At 40.3% G+C, this 26,595-nt stretch overlaps 1 protein-coding gene across 2 annotated transcripts; it reads right to left on the bottom strand.

Annotated features, from left to right (window-relative positions):
• Window positions 1-761: 761 nt before the first annotated feature.
• Window positions 762-26,595, bottom strand: KLHL23 (kelch like family member 23). Of its 2 annotated transcripts, none has more exons than XM_070358180.1 (4): window positions 26,173-26,553; window positions 24,041-25,255; window positions 20,333-20,485; window positions 762-9,584 (listed from the first exon to the last, which is right to left on the bottom strand). In XM_070358180.1, exons 2-4 carry the CDS (start codon window positions 25,251-25,253, stop codon window positions 9,274-9,276), a joined length of 1,677 nt encoding a protein of 558 aa, XP_070214281.1. In that variant the 5' UTR covers window positions 25,254-25,255; window positions 26,173-26,553; the 3' UTR covers window positions 762-9,273. The 2 variants fall into 2 exon arrangements, with proteins under 2 accessions (XP_070214281.1, XP_070214275.1); XM_070358174.1 differs by lacking the exon at window positions 762-9,584 and adding an exon at window positions 15,548-18,680 and having other exon boundaries at window positions 26,173-26,595.

The raw sequence follows: 26,595 nt of genomic DNA, 5'->3' as shown, positions 1-26,595 counted from the left end.
TTTTCAAGTTTATTTTCATTAATTCCAGATTGTTTAATAACCTTTTGATCTCTTTTGGTTTTCCCCTATCCCTCTGTCCTCTGCTATTTCCCCTGAAATAATACTCAGTGTCTGTTTTCATTAACTCGATATGTTTACTCTGAAAACAAGGCTGTGTGCATGCTCAGTTGCTAAGTTGTGTCCAACTCTTTGAGACGCAGTGGACTATAGCTCCAGGCTCCTCTGTCCAAGGAATTCCCAAGCAAGAATATTGGAGTGTGTTGCCGTTTTCTTCTTCAGGAGATCTTCCTGACCCAGGGATCAAACCTGAGGCTCCTGTACTAGCAGGCAGATTCTTTACCACCAAACCACCTGGGAAGCCCTGAAAACAGAGCTGAGGGTTATCAACTTGAAAGATTCTTCCTCTTTTGTCTCTGGCTAAAGCAAACTTTGGGAGACTCAAAAGAACATGCAGAGGTTTATTCTAGTTCCTAGAGTGCTAGAAAGGACCACTGACAGAGACAGACAGAACTTCATCATTTTAGGATTTCAGGAGCGTATTGTGGAAGATCAAATGTGGACATGTGAGTCAGCCAGTAGTAGGCTTTGTACAATCTCAAATTCCAGATTAATCTGAAGAAAATGAACTTGTTCTCATGAAAATTCACCCTTTGTATTTCTTATGAATTTATTGCTTAATGAGTGCATATACTTCTTTCTATAATTGTTCCTGGATTTTGTAGATGCAAAATATTCTAAAAGAATTAACTAAGCCTAGGGAAAATCCTTTTACATAGTAAGTATACAAAAGTTCTCTGAGTATACATACCTCAGGGCCTGTGAACTATTTGTTTTCAAAGTTCTAGTCTTTCTTCCTTCAGGCCTGAGCACAAATGTCATATCAGAGAGAACTTTGCTGACCACCATATATAAATAGAACCTCACAACTTTGCCATTCCATCTTCTTCATCCAGATTTAATTTTTTCATAACATTTATCACCAACTTCTTTTTCAGTTTTACTGAGATATAATTGACATACAGCACTGTATAAGTTTAAGGTATACTGCATAATGATTTGACTTACATATATCATGAAATGATTACCACAATACACTTTTTAAACTTTATCTTGGAGCTTGCTCAGGTATTATGGCTGTATAATATTCCATTGTGCAGTAGTGTCTTAATTTAAATAATTTTACATGGACATGTAGATTGTTCTCAGTCTTCTCCTGCTCCAAACAATCTTGCAATGGATAAACTTGTATATGTGTTATTTCACACATACGTAAATACACCTGTAAGATAAATCCCTAGATATGCCTTTAGATATTAGAGTGATAAATAACTCTTCATCTTCACCCAGGTTTCTGAGCCAATTGAGACATAAATCAAAAGCATTAGGCAGATAGGTGATCAAAAGTATGACCTTTATTTCTGATAAGATCTGATGCTAAAGAATGTGACTTACATTTACTTACAAAAGAGGGCTTCCTAATTCTGAATCTCTCCATTTAATCATAGGTAATGTTGGTCACCTACAGGCCTCTCAGAACAGGTTTTGGAGAGAGAAAGGGCTTAGTGGAGGCTTCCCTGTTTATTCTTTACAAATGTAATAATTATAATAGAAAAGTCATCCCTGGTGCAGTCATTATGGAAAACAGTATGGAGATACTTCAGGAAATTAAAAACAGAATGACCATAAGACCTAGAAATTTCACTTGCAGGTATTTATCTGAAGAAAATTAAAACATCAATTAGAAAGGACACAAGCATTATTTACAACAGCCAAAATATGGAAGCAATCTAAATGCCAATCAATAGATAAATGGATAAACAAGATTTTGTATATATTAATATAACGGAATATCACTCAGCCAAAAGAATGAAATCTTGCCATTTGTGACAACATGAATGGACCTTGAGGGTATTATGCTAAGTGAAATAAATCATGAAAAGACAAATACTGTATGATTTCACTTATATGTGGAATCTAAGAAACAAATGAATAAATGTAGCAAAACAGAAATGGTTGTAAATATAGAGAACAAACAGGTGGTTGCCAGAGGGTGGGGAAGTGAGAGGAGGAAAGAAATAGATGAAGGATATTAAGAGGTACAAACTTCCAGTTGCAAAATAAATGAGTCACGGATATAAAAAATACAGTGTGGGGAATATAGTCAATAAATGTAATACTTTGTATGGTGATATAACTAGCCTTACTGTGATTATTTTGAAATGTGGAATCACTATGTTGTCTATCAGGAAGTAATAAAGTGTGGTGGGTCAATTTACTTCAAAAACCAACTCATAGAAAAAGAGGTCAAATTTGTAATTACTAGAGAGAGGAGGTGGGGTGGGGGAATTGGATGAAGACAGTTAAAAGATACAAACTTCAATTTACAAGGTAAATAAGTACTAGGAAATGTGCAATGTGCAACATGATAAATATAATTAACACTGCTGTATGTTAGATATAAAAGTTTTTAGGAGAGTAAATTCTAAGAGTTCTCATCACAAAGAAAAGGTCTTATATATTTCTCTAAATTTTTATCTATATAAGATGATGGATGGTCACTAAACTTACTGTGATGATTATTCTGTGATGTATGTCAGATCTTTGTGTTGTAGATCTTAATGTTACACAGTGCTGTATGTGACATGTCACATATCTCAAAAAAAAACAGGAAGTAAAAAACGAACAACAGCAACATGATAGCCATTCCTCCTTCTCCAGGAAGAAGCACGGCGGGGGTGTTAAGCTAGTAGAGCTACTTCCACGTGGAAGGGCCATCGGGAGAGGGGAAGACATGTTCCCCCCTAACAAGGAATTCTTCTGACCTTTTTTAAAAGTCTACAAATAATAAATGCTGAAGAGGGTATGGAGAAAAAGGAGCCCTCCTACACTGTTGGTGGGAATGTAAATTGGTCCAGCCACTATGGAAAACGGTATGGAGGTTTCTTGAACAACTACAGAAAGAGTTACCATGTGACCCTGCAAACTGTGGTGTTGGAGAAGACTCTTGAGAGTCCCTTGGACTGCAAGGAGACCCAAACAGTCAATCCTAAAGGAAATCAACTCTGAATATTCATTGGAAGGACTGATGCTGAAGCTGAAACTCCAGTACTTTGGCCACCTGATGTGAAGAGATGACTCACTGGAAAAGACCCTGATGCTGGGAAAAACTGAAGGCAGGAGAAGGGGACAAAAGAGGACAAGATGGTTGGATGGCATCACCAACTCAATGGACATAGGTGTGAGCAAACTCTGGGAAGTAGTGAAGGACCGGGAAGCCTGGTGTGCTGCAGTCCACGGCACTGCAGAATTGGACACGACTGAGAGACTGAACAACGACACAACTCCTTCCGGGTGAGCACCAGTATAGGCCCAGACACATACGAAAATGTAATATAAAAGTTTTCCAATTATCTGTTTTTCCATTCACGTTTCAGTACCTGAGGTTTTAACCTTGCTTCTTTATCTTGAAATATAGCACACCAGATTTTAATTATAGTAGCTTATAATAGCTTTATAGCATTTTAATATCTGGCAGAGACTGTTAATGGTTCCAGTATCTGTTACCCCCTTCTTTCTGTCTATAACAAGACTGTAAGCTTTTACCTGAGCATGTGACTCTCCATCTTTGTGTCCACCTATAACAGCACACGTGCATACTACTGGAAGGGCATAGACATTATCTCCAAATAAAATGGAGAGTCATCACAGGGATTTGCACAGAGGAGTGACATGATCAGGTATTTCTGTTGTCAGCAGGGATTTATTTGCTCATCAGCAAAACCTGGTGAGTACAAGGCAAGGCATTTCTCAAATAGAACCAGAGCAGAACTAAAGCTGCTCTGCAGGTTGAGACTAGGATGACAGAGAACTGAGTGGGTGGCTCTCCCTTCACTTCACTACAGTTCTTCTAAATGTTTGGGTTTTATAGAAAGGGAAGGAGTCTGATGAGAGTTTCAGATCTTAGATTTATGAGACAGGATGCTATGCTGCTTCCAGAGATGTCTTTTTTTACTTTCTGGCAGTTGTTTTCTCATAAAACTTTGAGCTTCCTCATTGAAAAAGATTTCAAAGCTTCAGCTCATCCACTGCAATGGCCAGGAACATCTTTATTTATAACTTATGGAGTAAAAACACAGGTTCAAAAATAAATAAATCTTTTAAAAAGTAGGTTCACAGAAGGCGGATGTCATTATGGAAAGATGCCCAGTTAGAACTACTTTTAAAACATTACAGGTGCACTGATGAAAAACACAAATAGGAAATATAAAGCCACAAAATGCACTGGAAGAGTGAAGTTGTGTCCAGCCAAGAGAATAATAATTTATATTGGGCACAATTTTAATTTAAACTTTCTAACAATTCTGTGAACTAAGTGTGTGCTGTGATTTTGGTGGAGCTGAGGAAATGTTTGGACACAGTGGGGCTTCTAAACAGTGGGCAATTTCAGCCCCAAACCTTCTAAGAGAACTTCCTTCTTGTTTAAAAGACCAAGGTTATGGACTCTACCATGTTGCCTTCCTAACTCTTTTTTTTTTTTCCTAACTTCTTTTAAAAGCAAAGATTAAAAAAACAAAAACAGATGCATTGTTAAACCAGTAACTTTGGGTTTCCATTCAAACTTAAGGACCACTGGAAAATAATTGTATGTCCTTTGTGGTGTTGGAGAAGACTCTTGAGAGTGCCTTGGACTGCAAGCAGATCCAACCAGTCAATTCTAAAGGAAATCAATCCTGAATATTCATTGGAAGCGCTGAAGCTGAAGCTCCAATACTTTGGCCACCTGATGCAAAGAACTGACTCATTGGAAAAGACCCTGATGCTGGGAAAGATTGAAGGTGGGAGGAGAAGGGGATGACAGAGGATGGTATGGTTGGATGACATCACCAACTTAATGGACATGAGTTTGAGTAAGCTCTGGGAGTTGGTGATGGACAGGGAAGCCTGGCATGCTACAGTCCATGGGGTCACAGAGAGTTGGACACAACTGAGCGACTGAACTGAATTTTGTGTTCTCTGGACCTGCAGTTAGGCTGAGTGGGAAACGTTATCCGAAAAAGTCTTATAAGCTCCTGGCTGAGCCTCCAAAAATAAATGTCTTTTGCTAGAAACTAGAGGATATAAAAGCAGAAATAAGCTCTAATAAGGACTGTATTTCAGAAACTTTTAAAAATTATGAAGAACAAAGTGCTCTAAAACTTCACTTTCAATCTACGTTTAGAGTTCCTGACTGGGATTAGTTACCATTCTTTTCTTCTGTCTGATGTAAAGTCTCAGGTGGTAGTTAGTCAGTTTCAACCTCACCTCCCCATTTACTTTCTATTTGGAATTTTGAAGAGGTCCAAAATTATTGAAAATTTATACCCAAAATGCTTGTTGGTATTATTATTCTGAGAATGATGTGTATGTGTGTGTGTGTGTGTGTGTGAGAGAGAGAGAGAGAGAGAGAAGTGGAATAAAATGAATTATAAAGTGATTTTTTAATTCTGTTCTGCCAGGTGACTTTGAGAACCAGGATACTTTCTGTGAAAAAACAGATATAGATATTGGGCTAGAAAAGACTAGGTAAATACCCTGTGGAGCTTTTACCACTTCCTGATGATGCTGGGACCTTAGAAATTTTTAACTGTAATTATTTCTCTCCTGTATTTAGTATATTTATTATTATGCATTTTAATTTTAGGCCTAGAAACATGGGACAATCTAGTAGCAATAAGCATCTGTAGCATCCAGACTATGGTCTTGAAATACCAGTTTTCACTGCAAGAAATCAGGGCTGCTTGGAGAAATGGCTGATTATAGGTTTGAGGTGGGAAATGTTCAGGATGAGCCAGGAGAATCTTGTCACACCAGATAGCAAAGGAACTGTCAAAAACTACTGGGGCTGTGCCAAAAGGAACTGGGAAGCAATCTGCAGAGCCTTTCACTGGCTCATGATGATAAACAGAGCATCAATAAGAGTAACTGCAATGGACTGAAAGATGCTAAGTGTGTTTAAATCCATGAGTTCATAATGATTTAAAAAAACAATAAATCTAATAAATCACCTTTGAAGGATGCTAACAACTATTCATTTTGCAAACTGATACACAAAGTTAGGAATCAAGCCATTTCTTCTACCTTTCCCATACAAACTATACCTTCAGGTAAACAACTAGTAAGTGAAGGAAGGTTTCTCTTTATAGAAATATTTCAACAAATACACCAAGAAGAGAGAGCACTGGAAATCACCATTTTGCAACCCCTAATGAATTAAGGATTGGGTGTTGAGCATCTATGGCTGCTAACATCTGAAAGAGACAATTCTGTCATTTGATGAAGGAACACACCACCACCTGTGAAGCAGTTTTGACCAAAAAAAAAGAAAAGAAAAATGAAATCTGAATCTGATTAAGCTTCTGGATCTAACTACAAACTTACAGGAAACTTGGAGGACAGAGGAACATGCTAAACTACACAATAGGAACACAATCAGTACAATGTCAACCCTGGAAAAACAGAATAAATGACCTAGCTTCTTCAACAAATAAATTGCAAGGAGTTAAAGAAAGAAGAGCTGGATGGGGAACTTATAGATTAAGAGACCTTAAAAAGTTTTTCATGCATGTGAAAATAAAGGTTAATGTGCCCTTAAGGAAGTATCCTAGATCTTGATCCTATTTCACTTGCAGTTTAAAAATAAGATTTGTGAGAAACAGCAACTTTCAAAATTTTGATATTTAGAGTCTTAATTAAGTTATACTTAAAATCATCTCCACAACTTTAATTATTTTGTAAAATAGTGTTTGCCACCCCCAAAGCAATGGCTTACATTTAATTACAATAAAATATTTCTCAGTCATACAACAGTGATTTGGAACTTGGAACAATTCTAACTGAGATGTTTATCTTTCTTAATCCTTTCTTGGTACATATATCAAGAACAAAAAAAAAAAAAAGAAATTTTGCAGAAAACAGAAGCTGGAAATAAAACACCTCAGATCACAAACTATTTTTCAAGATCCTTCACGCACCTCCAGATACTTTTCTGTAAAACTGATACCATCATCCTTCAGAAAAAAAGTATGCAGAATATACAGATGAAATGTTAGACCCTGAGAAGACTAAGATGGGCTTCATGATCTCAAAATTAGCCAGAGACATAATATGCACATATAAATGTTAAATTCCTTAAATGTGACAATGAGAGTTGTACTGTGGCTGAAACAGTTAGGAAAGAATTTCCAGTGGCTAGGCTGGGGTCAGGATTTTATAAGATCTGGACAAGCTGAAAAGGCGGTGAAGACGATTCTAACTGTTCTCATCTGTTCATAAAAGAGCTCTCTAAAGTACTACTGGATAAAAAAAAATATTGGTTCAGCATTAAATGCAGATATTCTTAAAGGCAATAAAATTGTCTATAATTCAGTTACAGGGTGAAATAGTCTATAATTCAGTTGTTTCATTAATTCAGAAGCTTAACTGTTCTTCAATTCAACTGGCCCCAATTCAAGCAGTTTTACTATATTTACAGTGATTTATTTATTTTTATTGAAAATACAAAGTAATATTAAAGTATTTAAATAATTTAAAAATCATTCCGTATCCCCTACACTAACACAGTGAATTTCAGTTCTGCATATTACTTTCCACATGCATGAAGATTTTATAGTCATAATGATAGTGTGCATATCATTTTATATTGTGCTTACTTTACTTATCATATCACAGACATGTCCACGTTTCTACACAGTATTCTGAACAATTATTTTAATGGCAGTATAAGACTTCACTTTTTATTAACCCACTTTCTTCTTTGACATTTAGATTATTTCCAATTTCTTGTTATTGAAAATAATGCAGACATAAGCAACCTCATGCTTTTATCTTTCTGTTTGTTATGCTTTAGGTTACAGTATCAAGGAGTAAAATTTATGAGGAAAAGATATGGTCATTATTATGGCCCTTTCTATGTAGTACCATATTTATTCCCAAAGGGTTATATCTACTTAAAATGCCTTTTGAAACGAGTTCATTAAACAGGTTCCTTCTAAAATGTAAAAATAAGTCAGAAGAATTAGGTAGTTTTACACTTACATATTTAAGGTTAAAAATAATTATTGCCTCTTAAAAAATGATGAGTGTGGGTAGATGATCTAACAGATTTTACTAAGTTTAGATGAATTAAGCAAAGCTTCCAAACTTTTCTCAAGTTACAGCACACTTGGAAAGTGATATGGTAGGTACAATGGAGAAAATGGACAAAGATGTTTCTGGCCCAGAAGCTGCAGCCACCCAGACCACCTCAGGCAACCCCAAGAGATGCTGGATCCATGTCTAGGTGCCTCTGTCACCCACAGTACCAGTGTGCCTGGGGAGGGAAGCTCCAACCAACAGTGGGTCAAGTGACTCAGTCCAAGTCACAACATCTAGTTAGTGGAAAGTGAATTCAAATTTCTTTTCATCAATGCATTTTCTACTATATTACAATGTTCTACATGCTTTCCAGCTCAAAGTTCAATTTCATATGCAGACACATATCTATACTTATGAACAAAGAGCATTTTCTAACATGCTTAAAGATACCTAAACTAGCAATTTACATCAAAGCTGAAAATTAAAAATAGCTCTTAGGATCAGCAGATATTCAACTACTTTCTCTGCAGTTTTTCATATTTTCCATTCTTTTAGTTTGTAAACTCTATGAATAGTAATAATCTTCTGCACAGTATCTTGTATATCTCTGTTGTCAGTAAATAATCATAACAATAAATAATACACACTACGAAGGAAAAACACTAAACTTAAGTCCATTCTAAATAATTCTAAAGGTGAAAAAAAAAGCTTAAGTGTTGATTTTGTAGAGGTAGAGAATATTCCTCCTTATATTTCAAATTCCTTGCTAGCTAAGTGGAAACAATGTACACTATTACATTACAGGATCATAAGAGACATCTCATTCCACAGAATGATTTTGACCTACACCCAGTGTTGCTGCTACCAGGAGAAAAAATTTGCTACAAAGGCATTCCACCTTTTACCAAGTGTCCAGCATTCCAAATCACCTTTGATGAGCAAAGATTATAGGTGTTGACTCCATTGATTTATTCAACTATAAATAGACAAAAGATTTTTCTTGACCATTAATCACTAGGTTGAGGTGTAGAGTGGGGGTTAAGAATAATAATTTACCTGTTATGTGCCAGGCCACAGTAGCAAGTAAGAGACTCTAAACCCTACATTCTTTTCTTACTACACCATGAAACAGTGATTACTTGGTCATTTCTTTGGACTTGATCAGACGTTATACACACAAACACACCCATGGGACCTCATGGCACTTGGAAGATTACCCACAATTTCCCACTTATTAAGATCTGGATCGTATTTCTCAATGCTCTGAAGATACGTCCCCTTCGAGTAGGAATAGCCCCCAGTGACATAAATGCATCCATTCATGATGACGGCACCACACTCCATCCTCCTTTCCATCATGGGAGCGATCTCTCTCCATTCATTCTGTTCAGGGTCATAGCATTCTGCGATTGTAGTTTGTCCACCAACTAGATAGAGCTTATTTTCAAATGGAACTGAACACAATCCATATTCTATTAAAAAGAAAAAAGAAAGCACATTTTTATTAGAGTCAACAAACAGAAGAGAAACCTTAGGGTAGTGATGTAATAATGCTTTACAATTTGGCTTACAAAAATAGAGTAGTTGTGACATTTTGATTCCAGCACACACTACTGCAACACGGACCCTTAAAATCCACTTCCAGTCATCAAGTTCAGATGACTGCCACTGTCTTTCAGATTATCCTTAAACTGACTTCTCAGGGTGCTGGGAAGAACTCATCCTCAGACCACTACCCTTCTGGGAACTTCCCAGCACAGGCACCTTTTCTCTACGCCTGTGTGTAAAAGGTGTAGCAGCAGAGTCCCTCTGCCATGAACACGTCCTAGGTAACTGGTGTAGGATCCTTCGGGTCTTAGCAGCTAACCCTGAGCTGGTACGTGCTGCCACAGATGCTTGCCTCTCTCATACTGCTGGTTAAGTTAAAGACACAAGAAGTTAGAGAAACACAAGCCAGTTTACTGGGGGAACTACAGTCTGTGACCTTTAGAAGCTGTGGAAGGTGCTCAAAGGCAGAGGGCTGCTGTGTGAGGTCTGTGTCCTGGAGCTGGGAGTCCACTTCTGGGGGTTCAGCCTTCCAGGCTGTTTTAATTTCTTCCATTTTATCTCCCCCCTCCACATCCAAACCTGCTGGCTGTTCAAGGCACTGGGATCTCTGGCAACTTCACTTCCTCTCCCTTCTTCCCAGGGCTGTGACTAGGATGAGGCAAGTGATGTGCCTAGAGCACAGACCATGATGAGGTGCTTCCTCTCCAAGTTTCTCCTTCCGTTTTGTGCCTCAGGCGTCTCGCTTGCCTGACGCTAGTCCCAGCCCTGTTTCTAACATCCCAGGTCGTAGTGCTCACATCACTCCCAGCCTGGGAGTTCATTCTATGGAATATCAACTACAGACCTGAGGAAGAGCAGGAGTTGTCAGTGGGATGACTATTACAGCAAATAAATGAAGAGTTAGCTTTCCATTGCTGAGCTGTTCCTTCCGTCTGGAAGTCTTTTCTTTTCCCAGGTCTTTGCATAGCTGCCTGCTTCTCGTCATTCAGTTCTCATCTGTCAACTCCTCACTGGGCCTTCTCCTGTCATCCAACCTGCAGGAACCAGTCAGCTGTCTCTACCACACCACCCTACTTTAATTCTCTCTGTAGCGCGTCTTACGATCTGATGTGCTTCCTGTTTATAGTCTCTCTCTTCCTTCCAGCAGTGCAGGACCTGTGTCCTGCCCAATACTCCATCCTATTTGGAGGATGGCAAATGTCTGGCACCTTGTAAGGACTCAGTAAACGCTTGTTGGATCAATGAATGAATTGTACCTTGTACCCTCTGTGCCCAAATAAGCACTCCCAATACTTGATGGAAAAAAAACTTAAAGGCTTTCTTTAGAAAGAATGCACAATCATTCTTTGATTTCCCTGTAAGTAGGGAAGACAGGTTCTTCTCAGTAAAGCTGTTGCTATTTAGGCTTCAAAGCATAAGGAAAATTCTGAGAAGATTGGTATTTCTGCTTTGAGTCCACATGCTGATGTTCTCCAGTTTCTGACATCCAAGAATTATCCCACCTCTGAAAACCCATTTATTCCTTTTCAGTTAAATAAATCTATAATTTTTATAGGATTTCATTGTTTTTTGAGTACTTGTGACATGTTATTTATATAAATTATGAGTCATTCTGTTAAATGGTTACTGTGAAAATTAATGATGATACAAAAATTTTATCAGTTGGTATAAATGATTCAACAGTGAGGTTTGTAGGCTATTTTTTAATTATTCAAATCTTACCAAAAAAATCATCATTTTGTGACTCATGTTAAAGAAGAATCTCAATCTTTCCATAGCAACAAAAATGTCCAAAATAAAGTGACTCCTGGCTCTCTATTCTGATTCATTGATGTATGTATCTGTTTTGTGCCAGTACTATACTCTTTTGATTAATGCAGTTTTGTAGTATAGACCAAAGTCACTGATTCCTCCAACTCTGTTCTTTTTCAAAAGTGTTTTGGCTATTCAGGGTTTTCTGTCTTTCCATGCAAATTTTAAAGTTATTTGTTCTAGTTCTATGAAAAATACCCTTGGTGTTTTGATAGGGATTGCACTGAATCTGTAGATTGCCTCAGGATGATGTGGTCATTTTAACAATATTAATTCTTCCAATCCATGAACACAGTATATCTTTCTATCTGTTTGCGTCATCTTCAATTGCTTTCATCAGTGCTTTAGTTTTCTGAGCACAGGTCTTTACCTCCTTAGGCAGGTTTATTCCCAGCCATTTTATTTTTTGATGCTATGGTAAATGAGATTGTTTGTTTATTTTCTCTTTCATTGTTCGTGTATAGAAATGCAATAGATTTCTGTATGTTAATCCTGTATCCTTATAATCAATTATTCTACAAGAAAGGAGCCAAGAATATACAATGGAGAAAAAAAAGTCTCTTCAATAAGTGTTGTGCTGGGAAAACTGGACAGCTACATGGAAAAGAATGAAATCAGAACACTGCCTCACACCATATACAAAAATAAACTCAAAATACAGTAAAGACTTAAATGTAAGGCTATTTACTATAAAACTCTTAAAACATAAGCAGAACACTCTTTAACATAAATTGCATCAAGATCTTTTTCAATCCACCACTTAGAGTTCAGTTTAGTCGCTCAGTCGTGTCCGACTCTTTGCAGCACTTAGAGTAATGAAAATAAAAACAAAAATAAACAAATGGGACCTAACTAAAAAGCTTTTGCACAGCAAAGGAAGCATAAACAAAATGAAAAGACAACCCTCAGAATGGGAGAAAGTATATGCAAATGAAGCAACTTACAAAAGATTAATCTCCAAAATACATAAAGAGCTTGTGTGACTCAATATCAAATAAACAAACAACCTAATCAAAAAATGGGCAGAAGATCTAAACAGACATTTCTCCAAAGAAGACATATGGCTAAAAAGCATATAAAAAGATGTTCATTATCACCAATTATTCAGCTCAGTTCAGTCGCTCAGTCGTGTCCAACTCTTTGTGACCCCATGAATCGCAGCACGCCAGGCCTCCCTGTCCATCACCGTCTCCCGGAGTTCACTCAAACCCATGTCCATCGAGGCGGTGATGCCATCCAGCCATCTCATCCTCTGTCGTCCCCTTCTCCTCCTGCCCCCAATCCCTCCCAGCATCAGGGTCTTTTCCAATGAGTCAACTCTTCGCATGAGGTGGCCAATTATTAGAGAAATGCAAATCAAAACCACAATGCAGTATTACCTCACACTGGTCAGAATAGCTATCATCAAAAAATCTACAAACAATAAATGCTGACAAAGATGTGGAAAAAATAGAACCTTCCTATATTGTTGGTGGGAATGCAAATTGGTATAGCTTCTATGGAAAACAGTATGGAGGTCCTTAAAAAACTAATCATAGAACTATCCTATCTTCCAGAAATCCCATTCCTAAGCATACATCTGGAGAAAACCATGATTTGAAAAGATACATGCACCCCAATGTTCATTGTAGCACTATTTACAATAGCCAAGACATAGAAGCAATGTAATGTCTATGGGGACATGAATGAAGATGTGATATATTTATACAATAGAATATTAGCCATAAAAAGGAATAAAATAATGCAACATAGATCTAGAGATAATCATATTAAGTGAAGGAAAGTAGACAAAGACAAATACCATGTGATATCCCTTACATGTAGAATCTTAAAAAATTATAGAAATGAACTTATTTACAAAATAGAAATAGACTCACAGACAGAAAACACACTACGGTTACCAAAGTGGGTAGTGTGGTAGGGAGATAATTAGGAGTTTGGGGATTAACATAAACATACTACCATATATAAAACAGGTGAACAATATGGACTTATTGTATAGCACAGGGACCTCTACTCAATACTCTGTAAATGGTCTATATGGGGAAAGAATCTAAATGAGACTGGAGATATACATGTATATAACTGGTTCACTTTGCTGTATACCTGAAACTAACACAATATTGTAAATCAATTAAACTTCAATAAAAATGAACAAATAAACTTTTTTTAAATGACAAAGCAAAAAAACACAATGGATGAACAGATAAAAAAGATATGGTGTGTATATATTTGTGTGTGTGTGTGTGTGTGTATATATATATATATATATATAAATAAAAAGGAATACTATTCCACAATAAAAAAGAATGAAACTTTGCCATTGGCAACAATGGATGGATTTGGAAAGTATTAGGGCTTCCCAGGTAGCACTAATGGTAAAGAACTCTCCCACCAATGCAGGTAAACATAAGAGATGCAGGTTCGATCCCTGAGTTGGGACGATCCCCTGGAGGCGGGCATGGCAACTCACACCAGTATTCTTGCCTGGAGAATCCCATGGACAGAGGAGCCTGGTGGGCCATGGTCCATAGGGTCTCAAAGAGTCAGATAGGACTGAAGCAATTTAGCACACATGGAGAATATTGTGCTAAGTGAAACAAGGCAGACAGAGAAAGACAAATATTGCATGAATCACTTATATGTGGAATCGAAAATATAAAACAAGCTAGTGAATACAACAAAAAAGAACCAGACTCACAGATCTAGAGAACAAACTGGTGGCTACCAGTGGGGAGAGGGAATGGGCGGGAGGGGGCGGGCAAGATGGGGTAGGAGATTAAGAAAGTACCAACTATTATGTATAAAATAGGCTAGAAGGATATATTGTAAAACACAGGGAATACAGCCAATATTTTATAATAACTATAGAGTATAAAAAATTTTTAATTGTAAATCACTATATTATACATCTAGAACTTATATTGTACATAAACTACATCTCAGTTTTTAAAAAGTATAAAAATAAAATGATTCCTGGTATTTTTTCCCATTACCCAAATGCAACATAATGTTCTGTTTTAGTTGGTGGAAACCTGCTCAGCTGTAACTGACTTTTTTCTTATTGGTCACTCTATGAAGCTACTGAGGCTAAGGTACTGTATCTTGTTTATCGAGTTCCTAGCACTGTACACAGCATTAGAAAGCACTCAGCAAATATCTGTTGGACAAATGAATGAATGAGCAATTTCAAACCCAGTATGAAAACAGCTCAGAGTTTACACACAAATGTTCACTATAAAAACATGGCAGTCGATATTCAGTTTTACAAGAGTGATCGGAACAAAGCCATGCAGGCATTCAGAAACAACCATAATATTTTCATGTATTCAATATCCACTTTTTAAAAAATGCTTTAAAAATTTTACTTAAGATTTTTTTTCTCACTGAAAAGAACTGTAAAGCTTATCTAATCTAACGTCCTTATTTTGCTCGAAAGTAAGACCCAAGAGCTTAAGCTGCTGCCCAAGATTAGATAAGTAAATAAAGGGCAGAGCCAAGAGAGAACATTCTCCCCACTGGACACAGCTCTCCACGGATTTTTCTTCCCTATCACTTACTGCTTCTCCTGGGTTCTTCACACATTCTTCTTTCTTTCTCAGCTCCTCCTTTAACTAATGCTGTTTCTCAAGATTCTGCTCATCTATGTGTTGTTAGTCCCAACCTCCCAAGGCATCTTATTCACCTCCACACCTGGCCATCATCTCTAAGCAAACAATGCCCAGGTCTCTGTATTTACCCACGTTCTTCCTCCTACTGCAGAACCACACTTCCCATTGCTTTCTGGACAGCTCTTCTAAGTTGTGTTAGTTGTCCTGCTGCTGCTGCTGCTACGTCACTTCAGTCGTGTCCAATTCTGTGCGACCCCATAGACAGCAGCCCACCAGGCTCCCCCGTCCCTGGGATTCTCCAGGCAAGAACCCTGGAGTGGGTTGCCATTTCCTTCTCCAATGCATGAAAGTGAAAAAATAAAGGGAAGTCGCTCAGTCGTGTCCAACTTCTAGCGACCCCATGGACTGCAGCCTACCAGGCTCCTCTGTCCGTGGGATTTTCCAGGCAAGAGTACTGGAGTGGGGTGCCATTGCCTTCTCTGGTTAGTTGTCTAGTCGTGCCCAACTCTTTGCAACCCCATGGGCTCTAGCCCAGCAGGCTCCTCTGTCCATGGAATTCTCCAGGCAAGAGTACTGAAACAGGTTACCATTCCCTTCTCCAGGGGATCTTCCCAACCCAGGGATTGAACCCTGATCTCCTGCATTGCAGGCAGATTCCTTACTGTCTGAGTAACTAGTTCTTGACATTTCGCTCAAAACTGAGCTTATCATCCCTCCACTTCTCCCCTCCCATTGGTTGCTACTTCAATGCTGCCAGTCAATAAGCCAGAGAGTCTTGCCCTTATCCCCAATGTCCAATCACCCAAGGGGGTGATCACTACCATTCAATCAACGATGAACCTACACTATTCCTCACACCTGCCTGTTTTCTACTCCTGCCACTGCAGGCTTTTAGTATTTCTTACCTGGCATATTATAGCTTGAGTAGGCCTCCCTGCCATCTTTCTCCCAGTCTACTCTCAAAGGAACTCTTTTCTTAAAACTAAAACTGACAATGCAGCATTCTCTTGCTCTGAAAACTTTGGTACTTCTCTATTTTTAAAATTTATGGAGGCCATTCAAAGCCTTCCGTGACATGATTTTCAAATAAACTTTGTCATTTGGTCTCTCATTCTTCCCTCTTGCATCTCACTCACACTTCTACTCCCAAGAACTGGAGTAAACCTGGAATTTTCCCATTAGCATTCCTTCATTGGCTAACTTTCTGCCAGAAAGCCTAAATCGTAACAACCTACTCCTGGAAGCCTCCTAAGATTGTCAGATCCCCTTAATCAGACTGATGCTCTCTCTGCCCTCAATTTCAATAGCACCTATTTGTAAGATTGTGTTCCTGTTATGTATGTGTATTTACTACTATATTCTGACTTCCTGTGGCAGTAAAATTAATCATCTTTAATGTCTCATGTAATAACTATCAATAGAATGGTATCTTTCCCAAGGTAAGGTCTCAATAAATGTTATCTTGAATTTGATGGAATTATACTCCCCTGTCTTTCAACTATACAAAGCAATCACCCTTAAAAGCATTAAGAAAAAAGATAACATTTATATTACCTTTAAAAAATAATAATAGTCATTTATTTGCAGTCTAAGCTACATATCTATAAGGTAGACTCATGACTGGCATTTTACGCTTCTCAGGAGATGCTCCTAAAACATATAGGAAGCATGTTGTTGTTGTTCAGTTACTAAGTCACGTCTGACTCTTCTGCGACCCCAATAGTCCTCCTCTGTCCATGAGATTTCCCAGTCAAGAATACTGGGGTGGGTTGCCATTTCCTTCTCCTGGAGATCTTCCCAACCCAGGGATCGAACTGCATCTCCTACATTGGCAGGCGGATTCTTTACCACTGAGTCACCTGGGAAGCCCCATAGGAAGCCTAAGTTGCCATAATTCAGAGGATGTAGATCCAAACGCTTCCCAGGGCCAAGGAGATAACAGATTAGCCGAATGAAGCAGGCTGCTGCTGCTGTTAAGTCGCTTCAGTCGTGTCCGACTCTGCAACCCCATAGACAGCAGCCTATCAGGCTCCTCTGTCCCTGGGATTCTCCAGGCAGGGGTAAGAAATACAGCAGCCCCCCTCAAGCCCTATGATGTGAGAAGCATGGAATAGACTGTGGTGAAATGGAAGCCTCATCTGAAGGGAATAGCCACTACCTGGCCCCAGTGATTGTTGCCAGGAAGGAATATGATGACAGATCTTGCAATTTTCCTAAAGGCCAGAAATAATGATTTTTATTTGAAATCTCCTGAATTTTAAATATTGATAACAAGCCAGTTAAAAAATATTTTGAACACTGTGAGAGCCAAACAGAAGATATACAACATAGGTGATAATATATCTTCATTTCTCATTTTATGTTCAACATGAATCAAAATGCTCCATGTGGAATTCTATGTTCCCAGGGATTGATAATGTAATTTAATATTCATTTCTGACTGATTTTTCAATTTGCCATGGCTTTACATCCTTTGGCTTAAGTCTTACTAAGCCACCTGCAGTGGCTCTCCATCAGTCAACAAGCCATATCCAGTTTAAGTGTGTTATGGAAGATTTATTTTTAAAGCAATCCTTTTATGAAATATAAATTAAGCTTCTAGTGTGGACAACTGCCCTCTGATTTGTTGATCTGACTTTTCATATATTGGATCTTCTTTGTAAAGATAAGTCAGAATAATATCTAACTTAGGTTAACATGAGGATCAAATGAAGTAACAACGTAGTTGTTCAGAGCGTGGGCTCCCAGCCAGGCTGCCTGGATCTGAAACTCACAACAGCCTGAGCTAGCTGACCACGGGCAACCTCTTCACTGTCTGTGTGCATCAGTGACCTATAAAACAGTAGCAGTATCTAGTTCACAGGACTGCTGTGGCTCAGATGGTAAAGAATCTGCCTGCAATGCAGGAGACCTGGGTTTGAGCCCTGGGTTGGGAAGATCCCCTGGAGAGGGCATGGCAACCCACTCCAGTATTCTTGCCTGGAGAATCCCATGGATAGAGGAACTTGATGGGCTACAGTCCGTGGGTTTGCAAAGAGTCGCACATGACTCAGTGATTAACACTTTCACTGGATTAATACATGTGAAAGTACTAGAAAAGTTAGTGCCTGGCACATACTTAGGCTTCCCTGGTGGCTCAGAGGGTAAAGTGTCTAATCTTAGCTATTACAGGCATACCTTGAAGAAACTGAAGTTCGGTCAGAACATAGTAATAAAGTGAGCATCACAATAAAGGGTCCACACAAATTTTCTGGTTTCCCAGGGCATAAAAAGTTATGGTTACACTATACTGTAGTCTATTGGAGAAGGCAATGGCACCCCACTCCAGTACTCTTGCTTGGAAAATCCCATGGATGGAGGAGCCTGGTAGACTGCAGTCCATGGGGTCAGTAAGAGTCGGATACGACTGAGCGACTTCACTTTCACTTTTCACTTTCATGCACTGGAGAAGGAAATGGCAACACACTCCAGTGTTCTTGCCTGGAGAATCCCAGGGATGGGGGAGCCTGGTGGGCTGCTGTCTATGGGGTCGCACAGAGTCGGACACAACTGAAGTGACAGCAGCAGCAGCAGCAGCAGCAGCATAATGTTTTATGTCTAGAAAAACAATAGATATATGTTAATTTTTAAATATTTTATTGCTAAAAATGCCAGTTCAATTAGAATAGAATATCAAAGACTGCTGATCAAAGATCACCAGAACAAATATAACAATTATGAAAAAGTTTGAAAACATTGCGAGAATTACCAAAATGGGACAGGACACAGTGAGCAAAGGCTGTTGGGAAAATGGCACTGACAGAATTCTCAAGGCAGGGTTGCCACAAACCTTCAGTGTGTACAAAATGCAATGTCTACAAAGCACAAAACAACAAGGCATGCCTGCATTCAATATGACTGTTACTGTTTTTCTCTACCATAATTTCACTAGTTATAACAGAACGTTGTGGGGATTCTAGGATAATACATCTGAACTACTAGGAGACGGATGACTGCCTCCATGATGTCTTCAAGAGCCAGGACAGCATCTGGCTGATTGTTGTGGAAGTCCTGTACATGGAGACACAGACCCAGCTTCAGGTGTGCTCGCCCTGAACTGTGAGATGACACAACACACATGACGCACGGGCAAACTAGCTGCATTGGTTAAAAGCAGCAGAGCCTGCTCCCTTCCAGAGAGGAAGACTACTTGCTGGTTATGCCACAGGTTAATGCACTCAAACTTCCTGACTTTGAATCCTGACCCACCACTTCCAAACCGTGACCTTGGCACAGCTACTTACCCTTTCTAAGCCTCCATTTTCAAATATGGGGTAAAAGAGGGGTAAACAACACCAACTCACAGGGCTGTAGTTAGAATTTAAGGTAGTATTTCATGCCAAGTGCTTAGGCAGTACTTGACCTATAGAAAGTGCTCAAGAAGGTTAGCTATTATTCTTCTTCTCAGATGGGTCAAGCTTGTGAATTTTGATTATGCTCTCCAGTGACTGACATATGGACATATGGACTGACATATGGCCTGATGCCATATGGAAAATGATTCAAAGTAGTATAGTGATACGGTGACATGAAACTTTCCTAATGAAAAGAATCTTAACCAGATGGCATAACTGTAAGAGGTTTATGCTTTCCCCTGAGCCTTACCCAAAGAGACAAGCCAAAGAACAAAGGACACCACAGAAGGCAGGCCACCCTTTGTGGGCAGACAAGCTCCTTGATGACTGTTAAGGCCGACAAAGAGCCCTGCAATCACAGGAGTAAGTGCTTCACACCTATTGAAACCCACAAAGAACATGCTTCTTTAAAAAAAAAAAAAATCACCTCCTAAAAGGAATTAACAGATATCCTTCCCACCTACTTGACAGACTAGTGTTTTTACCTGTCCATAAAAATTCTGTTTTCTGTAACACAGGTAGTAAATGAAAAAAAGCATACAACTAAGGAATAGGAAACGGAAGAACAGAATCTTTGTAAAAAAAATTTTAAAAGAACTAATACTTTTAACCACACAGGCTTAAAATATTTGTCATGTAAAGACATCAGGGAAAGTATCTGTAGATGTCCTCGAATTGGAATAAGTTAATTGTGATTGTTGTCAGATGAACATGTGACTATTTTGGGCCTTTTAATTATATCCAAGTGTAGTGTACTATAAATTTAGTACTGTCTACTTCCAGCATATTCTTAGCCATCTTTTATGTTGATAAGTGGCATCACAACACGTACTATTTGAGACAGTAATTTGTTACCTGGATGTGGACTGGAGGTGATGAGACTCCATTCATTGATATCTGAATTGTAGCTCTGGACCTTGTCATAGGTGCAGCTGCCTCTGTATCCGCAGTGGCCGCCAATGACGTAGATAACTTCATGTAAGACACAGGCAGTAGCATTTCCTACGCCTGTGTGTTAAATTAAAATCACATCTTCAGATTGGTCTTTTGGTTTTGCAGTGAATATTGGACTGTTTATTATTGCTTTTGTTAAAATGGACGTTAGACACAAGGCATTGTCCCAGGAGTTATAAAGGATAGGAAAAAAAATTTTTAAGGCTTCCTCAGTTTTTTTTTTAAGGGAGGGGTGAGACATTAATACAAATAATTAGAATGCAGGGTAGAGAACTCCTGTGAGTGTTCAGAGCAAGGAGACATTGCTTGGTCTAGGGGAATCACAGAATTTGGCAGGCAGAATTTGACCTGGGCCTTGGTAGGTGGCCTTCGGCAGGCAGAGATAAGAGAAAGCCATCTGAAGTGGAGGGAAAGGGGAACACAAAGATTCACTGGACAATGTCATGCAGCCCAGATTGATCCCCAGCACTTGAGCAGGCAGGTGGCACTCCTGGGGCTGTCGTGTGGGAATTAAAGCTGATGTGGTAAATTGAAGCCACACAGCAAAAGATCCTCATGCCCGACTAAGAAACATACAATTAATTCAGCAGGACATTTTAAACAGAGGAAGAGAGGGACTACAGAAATAGAAGGGCAAGAGTCAGAAAGAGAGAGGTACTGGCCCAGGTGCAAAGTACCGAGGTCTGACTTAGACTGGGCCTTGAGTGTAGGGAAGGATACCGAGGTAAGAGACACAGAAGAACAGATGGGCTTCAAAGACTGACGCGTCTAAGACTCATTCTGAGGTCCTGAGCGCAGAAAACTGGGAAACACCGATGCCACAGAAAAATAAAGAGGAAGTGGATTCATCAGGGGAAGAAGACATGAGGAAGAAAAAAGTGAAAAGAAAGTGCTCAGTCATGTCCGACTCTTTTTCGACCCCATGGACTGTAGCCCACCAGGCTCCTCCATCCATGGGATTTTCCAGGCAAGAGTACTGGAGTGGGTTGCCATTGCCTTCTCCAAGGAAGAAAGATGAGGAGACTCATTTTAGTTGAAAACGTCAGGTTAGTCTTTCAAGCAACATTTTACTTAGCCCATTCTGTGCAAGGTGCAGTTCAATCTCCCTGTACATTTCTACTCCAAAACAAAAGCGAGTTTGTAAGCAGTGTAGCTATGATGAAAGAGAAAAAAGTTAGGATTTTCTAAACAGCCAAGTATTTGTTTTTAATGTATCTTTTTGGTTGTACCGAGTCCAACATGGGATCTTAGTTCCCCCACCAGGTACTGAACCTGCCTCCCATGCACTGGAAGCTTGGAGTCTTAACCACTGGACCGCCAGGGAAGTCCTGAACAGTCAAGTATTTATTTCTTCTCTGTACATGACTAAACTAAAAAAGGAAATGAATTTGAAATTTGACTCTGCCCAATTTCGGTGCTCATGACCAGGGAAAGCTGCTAGTTCACTTCATGACTACAAAATAAAACAAATTGGGGAACATAGTGCTATTCTTTCTAGAGACAAACGGGAAACAAAGCTCATCATGAGTCTACCCGTCAGAACCAGCACTTGCGGAAAGTGCAATTGACTGACAGAAGTGTTACCCTTCCCAGGGATGGTCAGATATAATCAAGAATCGAAATTTAAGTTAAAAAATATAAAACTCTGGAATTTCAGACCCAGCTAGGAGGTAGGGGAGGACTTCAGTGTCAGAGGGTCTTCCATTCCACTCAAGGCTAATGTGAGAACACTTGCGGCTTTCTTGACGGTGTAGACGCCCTTGCTGCATTTTTCTTTCCAGAAACACTGTTTCAAATATGATTTAACAACATTTCATAAAGTAATACATTTCAGCCCTCAAAGAAATATACTCTAAACTACAAAACCACCGAAACTGTGATCTTATCATTAAGAAGCAGAGGCAGAAATATAGCCAGGTTTACAACAGCTGCTAAAATATTTGAACTTTCTTTGTTTCTTTCCTAGGAAAGGAGTTAGGATATTTAGAGCCACTCTAGGGAGGGGAATTAGTAAATGGGGGAGTCAAGCTCAGGCAGAGTGAAAACCAGAGCAGCAACAGCACTGAGCTTGAAGCCACTTCTCCCATCCTGCCAACTACTGCGGAAACTTTAGGCATGCAGGAGAGAGGTTGTAATGGAATATGAAAGGTATTTCTGCCCTATCAAAGCTGACACGTCCTTCCATAAGGATGGTCATGACCAGGACTTCCCTAGTGGTCCGGTGGTTAAGACTCTGCGTTCCCAGTGCAGGGACACAGGTTCAATCCTTGGTCAGGGAACTAGATCCCAATGCTGCAATAAAGGTCAAAGATTCCACGTGCCACAGCTAAGACCCAGCACAGCCAAATAAATAAACATTTTAGTGTTCATGACCATAATGCCTAACCCTTACTGAGTGCTTACTCTATGCCTGTCACTGTTCTAAGTGATTCACAAGCATAAATTAAATTAATCCCCTCAAACCCTAAACCATGTAATGTTGTCACCCCCATTGTACAGATGGCAAAACTGGGGCACAGGGAGATTAAACGATTTGCCTAAGCTCACCAGCAAGTAAGTGAGAGGTTTAGATATAGACCCAGGCAGCTTGGCCTCAGAAGCAGTGTGCCTGGTCACAAGACCATTTTGTGTCTCAGGCTTCCTGTTCTCATCCAAGGATCACACCGGGTCAGATTCCCAGGCCAGGTCAGATTCCCACACCCTTGCTAGCATTAAAAAAGAAACAGAAAGGCCTGGGAAGAAACATCTGGGATAAAATGACTCAAATTTAGTAACAACCTACCAGTTTGTGTGCAACTCCCCAGCACCAATGAATATATGTAATGAAATAAATGAGATTACAGCTTAACTTTTCTTCCAGTAGGAGGGAACAACAACAAGGCTAATCTGGTACCAAACAGCAGAAAAAACAGTGTTTATCAGACAAATACTGAGACCCAATTGTGTACATGGCTGTGTGGGCTGCGTGCAGGAGACAGGGGATCTGCCCCTCTCCTCTACCCTCTAAGATATGACTGGAATCACAAAGAGCAGAGGCTATATGTCCTCTAGTTTTTGAAAGAATGTAATTTGTTACACCCTACAGGGACCAAACCTTTCAAGGTTTTAATGAAAGACCTTTTAAAAGACAGATGATCAGATGATGAGAAAAAAAAAAGCGAATATTTAAAAGCAAGACTCAAAAGCTTTGATTTCAAGAGCAAGCAAAAAAATAATAATAATAATAAATAAACATGAATAAAACCACCCAGCTTTTTCTCTTCATTTAGCCTTTGATTTAAATATAAATTCTTGACTGAAAGCAAGATATAGATTCAAAACAGGCTCTAGAGTAGGTACAATGAATTAGACTGTTTTCTTATATAAATAACATTATTTTTCCAGCCTGGGTAGCATACTCTGACCAAATAACTCTCAGTCAAGTTGAGGACTGCTATATTACATTTTTACTTAGAACATTCTAGGTAGCATTATTTGATTTGTATAATCCAACTATAGCTCCAAGGTAGCATTCCAAAGTGATAAATTTTTTATAGTGTTATCTGTGAGAGACCCTTTGTCTAATCTCAAACACCTAAAAAGTACAGAATAAACACAGTCTGCACTTACCTTTAATCATGTTTGCAATAGGAATCCACTTCTCTTTCAATGGATCATAGAACTCAGCCTCTTCTGCCGGAGCCCCTTTTCTGTAGCCACCTAAAGCATACACACAGCCACCCAAGGTGACTGCACAGTGGTAATACCTGGCATTGAGCATTGGCAAGCCTTCTGTCCATTCATCACCTTCACTGTTATAGATCCACACTGTGTCAAGAGCTTCAATGTTATCAGTTCTGTAACCCCCGGTTACATAAATATTGGGTCCCAAACATGTAACACCATAGCTCTCCCTAGTGTAATCTGGTATTTCTGCCCCTTGGATCCAAACATTTGTCAAAGGATCCCATATGTGTACCTCTGATAAAGGGTGCCAGTAATAGCCTCCAATGATATACATTGTGGCTGTGGATCGCTGAGAAATCTCTTTATGCATGGGATTCAAAGCATTGTATATTAGAGATCGGATCTTATTTTCAGTTAATAGGCAGCTTCTTTGAAGGCCTAAAGCTGTTTTTAAATACACTGGATCTACATCTATGTTGATATAGCTTAATAGATTATATAGGCATTCAATTCGATTTTCTACATCATGAGCAGTCCACTTAATAACTGGCTCTATGACAGCTTCTTCTTTCCAAACACTGAGATTCTTTCTGGACAAGATAAAGAGAAACTTTTCAAGGCTGATTTCCAGAAATTCTTCTTGTTGCCATACTTCCTTAAACCTTGAGCACAGAATTCTTCGAGATTCCTTCTCTAGTTCTGGACACACGTGAAATTCTGCAAAGGAGTGCATTCCAATACAATTATCAATATCCAAGTGCCTTACCAAAAACTGCTCACATGCTTTCTTCACTGAAAGGAACTGTAGCAGATCAGCTGCTTCAAGCAGGCTTTGAACATTTCTTTTAGTTATCTCAATTTGGGAAGTGTACGCGTAATTTACAAGGCCTTCCAAGATGTCATGGTGGATGCCAGAGATCTTTATTTTATTTTTAAATTTTTCTTTCATGTCAGCTGTGAACATTGCCTTAAAATAATTGCTGCAAGCAGCTAAAACAGCTCGGTGACAATGGAAGATTATGCCTGAAGGACACTGAAGGGTAATATCAGTAAATAATCCATCCAAGTAAAATGTTCTGAATGCATCCAGAAAATCCACTGGATGCGTGGTATCCTTGAAAAGGTAAATATAATCTTCTTGTCCTTTTAGAGCCATGGCTGCAATAAACATGAAACAAACGTGTTTTCAATTTTGCATATTATCCCAGATAATCAGTGCCCAATATTCCTGTCATTGCAATGATTGATTAACATCGCATATGCAAAACTAGATAGACTAAGTTTAGCAGTCTAAGTCACAAATGCAAAACGTGGATAGACTATTTCATAATTTATTTGATGGTCAATTTAATTTCAGGGTAGCTCGTAGTCTGATACGAGGCCCCCGGATTGTTCAGTGGGTCCTCTCAAAAAGAGATATTTATTTGCTACCTCATTTACCCAATCTCTTCAATCTGCCCCGAGTTAGGGTCCTAGAGAGACCTCACATTTGACAATCCAAGCGTCCAAGAGGTCACCTCACTCGAGGCTGGACCTTGGCCGGCCCCAATTCAACCTTTTTCCCGAGCTCCGTCTTCCTTTTAAGTCGCATCGATTGCCAGGAAACGGATGACAGAAATATAACTGATTAGAAGAAATCTCGGAAAAGGGAAACCCTGTGCCTTTCTGCTCAAGGAAGGACAGAAAGTAAAGCGGCCGGACGGCGGCCCCTCTATCCCCGCGCCACCACCGCGGACTGCCGCAGGGGTTTCCGTGCGCCGCGCGCCTGGGCCCGGAGCCGGCGTTCCCGCCCGGGGACCGCCCCGCCCGGAGGCCGGCGCGGGGACTCGCTTCGAGGGCGCCGCGTGCCGTCCACTGGGCCGGGTGCCGCGTCCATCTGTCCCGGGCCGCGGCACAGGTGTGGGGACGGCGTCGCGGACGGCCCCGCGCTCGGCCCGGCCCGCCGCCCGCGCGGCCATTGTCTCCGCGCCTCTGCCGCAGGCGGGCTCGGAAGGCGGCGTGGCCTCGCTTCCCGCGTCTGGCCCCGCTCGCTCCCCGCCGGCTGGCCTCGGGCGGCGGGTCCGTTCCGCACCTACCTCCGGCAGTGGCTCCGGGACGCGGTGCGGACCTGCGGGCTAGCGGCGAGCGGGGGCGGGGGCGCCTCCGGACCCTCTGACCATCTTTGGAAGAGGCGCGGCGGAGGCTGCCTGCTAGCGCAGCTCCAGCCCACAAGCGGCTCCTATTTTGGTGCCCCGGCTGCTCCCCGCCTCCAACCGAACAGCCCCCCACGCGGCTGGGGCGCGGGGCCACTCGCGGGAACTCACGGATGGCGGGGCCGCGCTGCGGGCAGGAGCGGGGTGGGCGCGCGGGCGCGCGGGCGCGGCTGCACTCCTACCCGAGGCTCCCCCTGCAGCAGGTGGGAAGGCTTCTCCGAGGAGACCGCCCGGGCCACTTTTCCCTCTTTCCTTAGACCTGTCTCCCTAGCCCCACCCCCAACACAGACACTCCCGAGAGTTTTC

Source organism: Bos mutus, chromosome 2 (assembly GCF_027580195.1).
Source record: "Bos mutus isolate GX-2022 chromosome 2, NWIPB_WYAK_1.1, whole genome shotgun sequence".
Classification (NCBI taxonomy): domain Eukaryota; kingdom Metazoa; phylum Chordata; class Mammalia; order Artiodactyla; family Bovidae; genus Bos; species Bos mutus.
The sequence above is the reverse complement of the archived record's forward strand: the minus strand, read 5'-3'. Positions and strand labels throughout refer to the sequence as shown.